Genomic DNA, 12,268 nt, shown 5'->3' on the forward strand with positions numbered 1-12,268 from the left:
AGGCTGTCTTCCTCCACTCCCAGACTGTGGATCTGCTGCTGGGATGGCATTCCTCTGTCACTGTCCCCCTGGTGCACAGATCCTGGTTTGGGAGGGAAAAGAGTTTCCTCCACTCTGGCTGACTGTGGGGGAGGGAGGACAACAACCTCCTCTCCCTTCTCACCCTGGGCCTCTGAAACTACCACAGGTGTGGGGCAGAGGTCCTGGACCCTCTGTCCGATTGTCAGTGCTTCAGCTGGAGGCCCCCCGGCTGGTTCCTCCTCAGTAAAAAAGTTAGTACAATCCCCAGTCTCTGGAATGGCTAAATGTCCAGGGCACGGGCTGGTGGCCTTTGGGTCCAGTGCCAGCACTTTGGCAGGTGACTCATCACCCACAACGTCCTCCATTGAAAAATCAATTAGATTAATGCATTCTGGGATCTGTACTTGGAGGGATGAGCCAACTTCTCCATCTTCCATACCCTCATTCAGTTGTTGGACAGACGCGTCCCTCCATCCAAGCTCATCCCATGTAGAAACAGGATCGTCTAGGTAAGCCAGCACTTGCTGCATCCGCCATAAGACCTCAGTTTCCATAGCTGCAGGTGGTATCTCTCCTCTCCTGCTATCTGAACCTTGGATCCTGGTGGTGGTTTGGATGTCCCAGACTGCAGGTGATTCATCACCCATAACGTCCTCCAGCGAAAAATCCATTAGATCCATACATCCTGGGATCTGTAATTGGAGGGATGCGCCGACTGCTCCATCTTCCACACCCTCATCCAGCTGTTGGACAGACGTATTTCTCCATCCACGCTCTTCCCATGTAGAAACCGGGTCATCTAAATAAGCCAGCACTTGCTGCATCCGCCAAAAGACTTTTGTTTCCATAGCTGCGGGTGGTATCTGTCTCTCCTCTCCTGCTCTTGGATCCCGGTGATGGTTTGGATGTGTTTACAGTTGGAAGCACAATCCCACCGCTTGCCACCAATGTAACGGAACCGGAACCCAGACCGCACTGAGTTTTTCCGTTATAGCACAACTTCCCCTGTCCGAATACCATCCACGGACCACACCCTCGAAATCCCTAAGGAAAAAAAGACAACACCCAGCTCTTACTAAAACAGGAAGCCAACAACTCTTTATTTTACACAAAACACAGAATATATACAGAGGGCGGGGAAACACAACCAGGAACAGGAAATACATCATCAGCCCACCCTCTCAGTGGGAAGGGCTACAGTATAGGCAGGAAACACCTCATCACCCCTCCCCATCCAACCAGACACAGAACAATGGGATGCAACCATGTGGCAAAGGACATTGACCAACCCCCACACCAATACACAAACAGTACATCCCATAATAGTTGGCTGCACAGGAAGACACAGCACAATGGGGGGTAGCACATGGTAAACAGACAATGGACAGCCATGTGGCCTAGACAAAGGTCAACACACAAATGCACAATACTTGGACTTTCACATGTACACCCTGTACCCTTAAACAAGCACAGGGTGGGTTAAACATAATGATTTGGGGAGATGATACAGAGGTCCCCCCACCCCCAAAAGTCACTTCCGTCACACACATCGTCTCCCCTACATTCTCTGAGAACGCTGGTCTTTAGAGGAGGTAGGCATGTTATCACTGCTGTAAAAAGACAAAACCAAGAGCATGAGGCAGAGCAATACAGCAGATTGAACAACAGGAGCACAACCTTGCAGGTGCAATGCATACCTGGAGGAGAGAGGCAATAGCAGGCACAGGCAGGCTGCAGGAGCACACAGTTACATAGGAGCCAGATGCTTCAGCCAGAAGCATCTTTAAATTTTGGCTCCCTTAAACCTAGCCCCGCCTCCCTTCTCCTGATTGGCTGAGCGGTCCTGCACATGCTTAGAACAGCTGCAGCATACACTCCACGCTGGTCTGCACACACTGATCAAGCAGTGCTGGTAAGAAGCGGGGAGACAAGTGCCACTCCCCTTAGCAGTGTCCACAACTCTATCCACCGCCATCATCCCCAGCAGCCACCATGGAAGGATTTTATCCTTGCCAGCAGCCGCCAAGGAACACCCCATAGCCAGTAGTATATTACCGTGGCCTGCTGCCGCCCCGAGGACCAGCAGCAGGGCTCCCTGGTCAAACTGCTGTTAGCAAAGGAGTACAGGGACCATGTCCAACCTTGAGAGTGATTCTGGACGGACAGCCGGACGGACAGCCGGACAGCCAGCCAGCAATTAGACCAACTAGGAGGGAAGACTCTAACTGTCCTGATTGCAGGAGGAAGAAAAAGGGACGCTTAGGCTGAGGTGGGTCAAAAATGTATTGAGTTACATCCTGATCCAGCAGGGGGTGGGCAGGGCCACACCCAGCTGTGCTGACATGGAGATGTCAGGAAGTGAGGCCAACATTACATTGGGATTGACTCTATAACTTTTCTACAGATTAAATAATAAACACTGATTTAGGTTATTTTCACCAAAGAAATGTAGCACAATACATTTTATTCTAAATTTATGTAGAACTATGTTTTATTTGCAAAATTTTATAACAGAAACATTTAGCAAAAAATACCACCTAAAGAAAGCTCTAGTTGTGTGAAAAAAGATAAAAATGTAATTTGGGTACAGTGTTGCATGACTGTGCAAATGTTATCCAGACTTTATATTTTTATTTCTTTTTTTTAGGCAGAGGCTCAGTAGCAGCTTGGGATGGGTCAGCCTGGGAGTGAGGTAGAAAGGCTACCTCAGGACAGGCTATGGAGGTTCTGGAGGTCAGGGCTTCTGGAACCCTCCCACCTCTCCAGAAACCTGAGAGCTTTCTGGAGGAGGAGAGGAAGCTCAGATCTGCATAGTTGAGGGACCTTGGCCAATCCCCTAGCAGGAGGCTGGGCATGGTGACCAAGGCAACCCTTATGTATCACCGACCCTGGGAGGAATGAGAGCAGTGTCAGGTGGAAGATGGAGTGAGAGGTTGAAGTATGGAGCCTGCGAGACGGCCCAAGAAAAGGGCCTACCTACAGGCAGGTGCTGAAGAAGAGGATCTCCACTGTATCACCATCTCCATAGGAGGTCATCCTGAGCTGCTGGGAAGGAGCCAGCCAAGTGAAAGGTCTTAAGGCAGCCACCAACCCATTGAGCTATCAAGAGAGTTCAGTGTGTGTACTCTTACCCCCCCCCCAGGGCAGATAAGGGGAGAGGGTAGTCAGATGGAAAACCCAACCAGCTTCTCATCTGGGGTTGCTGTGCTAAATTGGGAGTTTCTGGGGCCTCAGTGTAACTGGGTGATGAGGAGGATTATTTATTTATTTATCTGGGGTCTGAGGGCTCTTAAAGAGCAGACTATTTTTTCCACATCTGTCCATAGCTGCTAAGGAGTTTGTCCTCAAGTTTTCAGTTTCCTTGGGCATCCCATACACCACTCCAACCTCATCCAAGTACTAAACCCCTTTAATAAAGTTACAAAACCAAGCTCAAAGACTATTTACTAAGTATTCTTCCACACAAAGAAAAATGCACGTTGCCAGGCTGTGCAGAGCTTTAGGGGGACCAAAAACACAGCGACTCCTAAGGGGGTAGTGCTACAAATACACTGCTCAAAAAATTAAAGGAACAATTTGAAAACACATCAGATCTCAAGGGGGAAAAATCTCATGCCGGATATCTATACGGATATGGACTGGATAATGCATTAAGAACATAAGGATGCCCCATTGTTTGATGGAAATTAAAATTATCTACCTACAGAGGACTGAATTCAAAGACACCCCGAAAATCAAAGTGAAAACATTATGCAGCAGGCTAGTCAATTTTGTTGAAATTTCATTGCAGCAACTAAGAATGGTACTCAGTAGTTTGTATGGCCCCCACGTACTTGTATGCATGCCTGACAACTTCAGAGCATGCTCCTAATGAGATGACAGTTGGTGTCCTGGGGTATTTCCTCCCAGATCTAGACCAAGGCATCACTGAGCTCCTTAACAGTCTGAGATGCAACGTGGTGGTGTCGGATGGACCGAAACATGATATCCCAGAGGTGTTCTATTGGATTTAGGTCAGGTGAGTATGGGGGCCATTCAATGGTATCAATTCCTTCATCCTCCAGGAACTGCCTGCATACTCTCACCACAGGCCAGGCATTGTCGTGCACCAGGAGGAAGCCAGGACCCACTGCACCAGCGTAGGGTCTGACAATGGGTCAAATGATTTCAGCCTGATACCTAATGGCAGACAGGGTGTCATTGTCTAGCCTGTAAGATCCCTCCATGGATATGCCTTCCCATACCATTACTGACCCACAACCAAAGCTGTCATGCTGAATGATGTTACAGCCAGCATAACATTCTCCACGGCTTCTCCAGACCCTTTCATGTCTGTCACATGTGCTCAAGGTGAACCTGTTCTCATCTGTGAAAGGTACAGGGCGCCAGTCGTGGACCTGCCAATTCTGGTATTCAATGGCAAATGCAAATCAAGCTCTATGGTGCTGGGATAGTGAGCACAGGGCCCACTAGAGGATGTCAGGCCCTCAGGCCACCCTCATGAAGTCTGTTTCTAATTTTTTGGTCAGGAACATTCATACCAGTGGTCTGCTAGAGGTCATTTTGTAGGGCTCTGGCAGTGCTCATCCTGTTCCTCCTTGTACAAAGGAGCAGATGCTGGTCCTGCTGATGGGTTAAGGACGTTCTACGGCCTGTCTCCTGGAATCTCCTCCATGCTCTTGAGACTATGCTGGGAGACACAGAAAACCTTCTGGCAATGGCACAAATTGATGTGCCATCCTGGAGGAGTTGGACTGCCTATGCAACCTCTGGAGGGTCCAGGTATCGCCTCATGCTACCAGTGGTGACACTGACCCTAGCTAAATGCAAAACTAGTGATAAACAGTCAGAAAGGATGAGTAGGGAAAAACATGTCAGTGGCGTCCACTGACAAAACCATTCCTGTTTTGGGGGTCATCTCATTGCTGCCCATCCAGTGCGCCTGTTGTTAATTTAATTAACATAAAGCAGCTGAAACTGATTAACAACCTGCTCTGCTACTTAACTTACCAGATCAATATCCTAGGAGTTTAATTGATGTAATGCTATACTGATTAAAAAGTGTCTGTCGACCTGCAGGATACCCTTTCACCTGGGTCTGGTAATTAGCCAATCATATTCTTTAGGAGGTTCAACACTTGAAAATTGCAGTTCCTCAAGCCATCAGATATCACAATGCTGGAACCCCATAGGTCATCTGAAGTCTTAGCAGTGGGGTCATTAAACCATGGAGGTACCCTGATGCTAGGGTGTCTCTCCGTATCTAGACACTCCACATTTGAGTCACTAGTCTGGTTGCTAGAAACTGTTTTGCATTTTCACAACCACTCAGGTCTTTACAAGGCACTGGGTTCCTGATCTGGGTCCAACTGGAGTTGCAGATTACACTTGGGTCATAAAAAGCTCAAATGGAACTCTGCCATTCCCCAGAAGATCTCTACTACTAGAGTGAGCCCAGATACTGAATTTAGAGTAAGTGTTTGAACCACCATGCTTTAGTGCAACTGGCTGTAAAAAAAACTCAGGCAAGGCAGCTGTAGGAGTTATCTGCCAGACAGATAACCCATTTCTGGCATGCAACAAACATGGAGACTCAAAAGTACCAGACCCCTCAGCTGGCGAGAGCTTAACATTAGTAGCGTAGACAGGCTGGGCAGCATGCATAGGATTAGTCCACAGGCACAGGATCAGCAGAGACTGGCTGGGCAGCAGGCACAGGATCAGTGAAGACTGGCTGGGCAGTGAGCACAGGAGAAGTGGAACTGGACAGCAGGTAGAGGAGCAGTGGTATCAGACTGAACAACAGGTGGAGTACCAGCAAAGTCAGGATGGACAACAAGCAGCCGATCTGTTTAGTAGAGCATCAACAGAGCCATACTTGGCAATTGGAACATGGGCATCGTGCATAGTGGACTTAAAGGAGAAGTACAGCCAAAGCTTTTTTGGCTGTACTTCTGTAGATCACAGGAGTGCAGTTTGTTCTGCACTCCTGTGACCCGTTTTCAGCCGACAACGGGTTGAAGCTCACTGTCAGCTGATTTCACTCAGCCGGTCTAGGCTGGGGAAAGAGCCCAACTTTACAGTTGGGATCCACCCCAGAACCTGGAGTGGCTCAACCTGGCTGAGAACCTGAGCCAGCAGCTTCCTCCCCCTTCACAGCCCAGCACTCCAGTGAGTGCAAGAAGGGGGGCAGAGCAGACAGCGGTGATTGATAGTCACCACTCTCTGCTCAGAGTGGCTGTGAGAACTCACCGGTCATGTGATCGCTGAGTTCTCACACTTGGAGGACTGTGAGGGGACTGATGCTACATCCACCTAGGTAAGTATAATTTGGGGGAAAAACAAACCCCATACTTCTTTTTTAAGCAATGGTCCAGGACTCCACTTGGCTGAGTGAGTCAGTCTTCTTAGAAAGGCTTGAGTAGATATTATTACTGTAGAGAAATGTTGGGGGTTACTGAGAGTCCCACATATGAAATAGCAGCAGTCAGAGCTGAGGCTGAGTCAGGGGCACACTGACCTATAGTCGATACTACGACTGGCCAAACAGAGTTGGCTGGTACAGAGACAGGCAGGACTAGTCCAGCTGGTACAAACTTGACAGGAATGATTTACACTGAGCGACTGGCTCAGGAACTGGTAATGCAAAGTGAAACAAAAAAGAAAGCACACCAACCTTGCGCATTACCTCAGTAAACCATGACTTTATTAAATTCAGAATGATACTCGCAAACAACGAAGTAAATTAAGCATGTAAGTCCTCAAAGGAACTTGTGAAATGTGAAGCCTGTTCGAGTCACATTGTAGGGGTAGACACTCAGAGTACGGCTGATGCGTTTCGAAGGGCATCAGGAACTGGTAAGACTGCAACAGATGGCACCAGGCATGGCTCGACCAGAATCACTGGTACTGGGACAAGCTGGACCGGAACTGTGGACACAGTGGTAGACTGGACCAGAACTGCTGGCACAGAGGTAGACTGGACAGTGTTTGCGGTAGGTGTGGATAGTGGGAAAAAAAGTATAGTTTGGGAAGAACATTTGCTTCGTTTGGTTTAGATACTGGAGTCTAGCAGGTGATTGCATGGTGCCAACCAGTTGTGCTGCTGGTGGGGAAATAGTAACACTACTGAGGAGCAGAAGGTAGCTATAGCAGAGGAAGATGTCTAAGGGGAAGCTATGGGTAAAAGAGCTGTAGAGGGAAGGTTATTTGCAGGGGAATAATGATTGTTTCCTTGCCCCTATTGCATATTAGCCAGTGCTGAAAGTCTGATGAGTGCATCCTCACATCATTGCAGGAGTGCTCCGTATCTGCACTGTGCTCTCTCCTCCGTCACAGCAGTGCTGAGAGTGGAAGGGGAAAGAGAAGGCATTGTGCATTTACCAGGGGCGGACTGACAACTCATGGGGCCCGTGTCCTCGCCCACACTCAAACCACACCCAAAAAAGCCTATGAAAGGTACCAGGGGCATCTCATGGGGCCCCCTACTGACCCCGGGCCCTTGGGCAGTGCCCAAGTTCTCAAATGGTCAGTCTGCCCCTGGCATGTACAGGTTTGAGGATGAAGGTGAATACTCATCCTGTGATGATGGGCTGCTCATCAGACCCTCCATCCTGGCCTATACTCAGGATGGCTCAGAATGCTACTTTTTCAGACAGACTTTAGGGAAGGTGCGCTGGGCCTACAGGCTCAATTTCTGTACCCTGCAGCAGGATCTGAAGATTATGGGGCCCCTAACTGCACTGTAAGGCTCCATCCACATCACACAGTCAGGTCCATAAATATTGGGACATCGACACAATTCTAACATTTTTGGCTCTATACACCACCACAATGGATTTGAAATGAAACTAACAAGATGTACTTTAACTGCAGACTGTCGGCTTTAATTTGAGGGTATTCACATCCAAATCAGGTGAACGGTGTAGGAATTACATCAGTTTGCATATGTGCCTCCCATTTGTTAAGGGACCAAAAGTAATGGAACAATTGGCTTCTCAGCTGTTCCATGGCCAGGTGTGTGTTATTCCCTCATTGTCCCAATTACAATGAGCAGATAAAAGGTCCAGAGTTCATTTCAAGTGTGCTATTTGCATTTGGAATCTGTTGCTGTCAACTCTCAAGATGAGATCCAAAGAGCTGCCACTATCAGTGAAGCAAGCCATCATTAGGCTGAAAAAAAAACAAAACAAACCCATCAGAGAGATAGCAAAAACATTAGGCGTGGCCAAAACAACTGTTTGGAACATTCTTAAAAAGAAGGAACGCACCGGAGAACTCAGCAACACCAAAAGACCCGGAAGACCACGGAAAACAACTGTGGTGGATGACAGAAGAATTCTTTCCCTGGTGAAGAAAACATCCTTCACAACAGTTGGTTGGCCAAATCAAGAACACTCTCCAGGAGGTAGATGTATGTGTGTCAAAGTCAACAATCAAGGGAAGACTTCACCAGAGTGAATACAGAGGGTTCACCACAAGATGTAAACCATTGGTGAGCCTTAAAAACAGGAAGGCCAGATTAGAGTTTGCCAAACGACATAAAAAAAAGCCTTCACAGTTCTGGAACAACATCCTATGGACAGATGAGACCAAGATCAACTTGTACCAGAGTGATGGGAAGAGAAGAGTATGGAGAAGGAAAGGAACTGCTCATGATCCTAAGCATACCACCTCATCAGTGAAGCATGGCGGTGGTAGTGTCATGGCGTGGGCATGTATGGCTGCCAATGGAACTGGTTCTCTTGTATTTATTGATGATGTGACTGCTGACAAAAGCAGCAGGATGAATTCTGAAGTGTTTCAGGCAATATTATCTGCTCATATTCAGCCAAATGCTTCACAACTCATTGGACGCTGCTTCACAGTGCAGATGGACAATGACCCAAAGCATACTGCAAAAACAGCCAAAGAGTTTTTTAAGGGAAAGAAGTGGAATGTTATGCAATGGCCAAGTCAATCACCTGACCTGAATCCGATTGAGCATGCATTTCACTTGCTGAAGACAAAACTGAAGGGAAAATGCCCCAAGAACAAGCAGGAACTGAAGACAGTTGCAGTAGAGGCCTGGCAGAGCATCACCAGGGATGAAACCCAGCGTCTGGTGATGTCTATGTATTCCAGACTTCAGGCTGTAATTGACTGCAAAGGATTTGCAACCAAGTATTAAAAAGTGAAAGTTTGATTTATGATTATTATTCTGTCCCATTACTTTTGGTCCCTTAACAAGTTGGAGGCACATATGCAAACTGTTGTAATTCCTACACCGTTCACTTGACTTGGATGTAAATACCCTCAAATTAAAGCTGACAGTCTGCAGTTAAAGCACATCTTGTTAGTTTAATTTCAAATCCATTGTGGTGGTGTATAGAGCCAAAAATGTAGAATTGTGTTGATGTCCCAATATTTAGGGACCTGACTATATGTTGTGCCTGCAGTGCCATTATTGTTAATGGCATCCTCAGGGGTGGACTGACAATCCATGGGGCCCCCGGGCAATAGGGGATCATGGGGCCCCTGTGTCCTTGCCCAAACTCAAAAAATCCTATGAAAAAGGTACCAGGGGAATCTCATGGGGCCCCCTACTGACCCCAGGCCCTCGGGCAGTGCCCGAGTTTCCAAATGGTCAGTCCGCCCCTGGGCATCCTATATGTAGCCAGTGGACATGCTTTTTCATATGCCGTTAAAAAACATGTGAAAAGATGAGCCGAGCTTCTTTGACAAGTGTAGCCGTCAGTTCAACTGAATTGGCTTTACATACGTGTGTTTCGCAAAAACGTGGAAAAACATACATACACGCATGTTGCGCATATGTGTACCGGTCCTTCATTTTATTATGATGAAGTAACCCTATAACAAGGACTATACATTAGATTATAAAGGGGGACCAGGGAGGGAGAAATGAAGGACAGTCGGAACCAGGCTGTATTCTAGTAGAAATCTCTGAGAGAACGATGTATTGGACCCCAATGGAGATGACCGCCCGGTACCCACAGGGAGGAGCGGGGCGTCCGCCCGAACCGCCGACCTTTCACTTTCGTTTTCTGCCGACTCCATTTTAGCGGTGACTGAGCTGAGGAGAAGAAGGAAGTGCGGAGAACACAAAGAAAATTCCCCTCACAGCGAGCAGCGGCCATAGCGGAGCAGCGACTTATCGTGTGAGGAGCGACCAACTCTCACCATGGCTGACCCAGCATACCAGACGACCACAATGCCCCTGGACAAGACGCAAAGTGACCGGTGTATAATACAGATCGGCTTCAAAGTGTGTCAGCTGGTGAGTGCGGGAAGATGGGTGTAGTGTGGCGGGATATCGCTGTCCTTCCGGACCGGGCGTCGTGCTTACAGGTACCGGGGGGAAGAGGTATGACCTGTGTCCCTCCACACTGAGGGGAGCACACCAGGAGTGGACGTCCATGACAACCAGTCAACTTCCAGAATTCATTTTCAAAGTTCTTCTGACCAAGCTGAAGTTAGAAGCTGATTGGTTGCTGTGCACCAGATCGAGTAAATTCCCTGTACTGTGCCTATGGGGGAAACCTAGGCCACTGTCGGGCGGGAGGACAGAGCTCTGTATACATTAGCCTTGGATTAGGTGTTTATGACCACTGACAGCTAATAGGAGTAATATTGAATATCTCCTGACAATGGCACCCTATAAGTAGTTGGGATGTATTAGGCAGCAAGTGAACATGTTGTCCCTGATGTGTTGAAAGCAGACAAAATGGGAAGTATAGGGATTTGAGTGACTTTGACAAAGGCCAACTTGTAAGTGCCCAAGTGGCTAGCACTAGGGATGCACCAGTACCGGTTTCTGTATCGGCAAGTACCGATACTTTTGGTCAAGTATTCACCAATACTGATACCTTGCGGTGCAATTTGCGTCAGTACACAATGTATTGACACAAATTGCACTGCAAAGAATAGCATGCGATTTGAACAGGAATGCAATTGCTGTCCAAATCGCATGCGGTTTCCACACTGCTTCTGTGTGACCCCAGGATTGACATAGATTAGTTCACACAGGAGCGGTGCAGGGAGGTTTTCCACAGTGGAGAGTGGGCGTGTGGAAGTGTATACTATGGAGGCAGATGCTTCATATTCTCAGTGGTAGGAGAGAAAATGGCAGGGATATGAAAACCCCACCGCTCTCTCTCTTGCAGGAATGACAGTTTGGGCTAGAGGGCTTTTGATTGGTCAGCAACATCACATGGACGGTGCTGACCAATCAAATACTGTCTAGCTTGTACTGTCTTCACTGCTGTGATGAGGTGGCCTGGTCTGATGATTTCAAGAATGGTCTGAGTTGTTGACTTTGGCCTCCTGATCTCAGCTAAATTGAGCATCTGTGGAAAAATGAATTTAATCCATGGAGGCCCCACCTCACAATTTACAGGACCTAAAGGATTTGCTACTGATGGCTTGGTGCCAATTACCATAGCATACCCTCAGAGGTCTAGTAGTGTCGATGCCTCAACAGGTCAGGGCTGTTTTAGCAGCAAAAGGAGAACGTATTCAATATTAGATGGGTGGCTATAAAGTTATGGCTGATCAGTGTATGTATAGCCCAAACCATCCTATAAAGTTTTGGATAGAAAAGGCTAATAGTGATCAACCATTTGTATAGCCCCTAATGCCACCAAAGGGCCCCATGTAATGTCTGCAGATTTTTTTTGTTTTTTTTATACATTCACTCAGCGGTGTGATGCCTAACGTGGTGTGCAGAGGAAAACGTTCTCCAAACCATCGTGTCATGTATGACCTCACTTACCCCAAGACTGTTTGTGGCCCCCATAAGGTTCCACCAGAGTACCTAGCGGCGAAATGTCGGATGTGCAGTGCCTGAGTTAGACCCCTGTCCCACACATCCTACATGGCACCGCAGCATAAACCGTAGTATGCAAAACAGACCCGAAGCTTTATTAAAAGGACAAAGACACGCAAGGTAGAGTAGGGGGAAGGGGAAATCTTCAGACGTCCTTTTCCTCCTTAAAGTCCATCAAGTTATAGTCCTTGATCACACTGTGGACCAGTGTGCGACAGTCCTCAATGGATGTCCGCTGGTGGACTAGGTGCTTCCTGGTTCACCATAAAGCGTTCTTGAAACAACACCACACCCAACAGGTGCCATCAATGTCCTCCAGGGTAAAAGTCCCACAGAAAAGTCGTTCAACACACCAAAGTGTGTGATGGCTACCTGCAGTACAAAATCCTTGTGTTCTGGTTCCAAGGCCCTCAACACGTCCTG

The 12,268-nt window shown here is 47.7% G+C and overlaps 1 protein-coding gene across 1 annotated transcript in view; it reads left to right on the plus strand.

Moving 5' to 3' along the window:
* The first annotated feature begins 9,977 nt into the window (after positions 1–9,977).
* CMTM6 (CKLF like MARVEL transmembrane domain containing 6) overlaps positions 9,978–12,268 on the plus strand; it is a 51,383-nt gene continuing 49,092 nt past the window's right edge. Inside the window, exon 1 of the mRNA XM_089690760.1 lies at positions 9,978–10,297. Within this exon, the coding sequence (XP_089546886.1) occupies positions 10,202–10,297 (96 nt within the window). The 5' untranslated portion in view covers positions 9,978–10,201. The remainder of the gene's footprint in view (positions 10,298–12,268) is intronic.

This window comes from Staurois parvus, unplaced genomic scaffold (genome assembly GCF_062004578.1).
Source record: "Staurois parvus isolate SC_StPar_1 unplaced genomic scaffold, SC_StPar_1.0 ptg000021l, whole genome shotgun sequence".
Taxonomy (NCBI): domain Eukaryota; kingdom Metazoa; phylum Chordata; class Amphibia; order Anura; family Ranidae; genus Staurois; species Staurois parvus.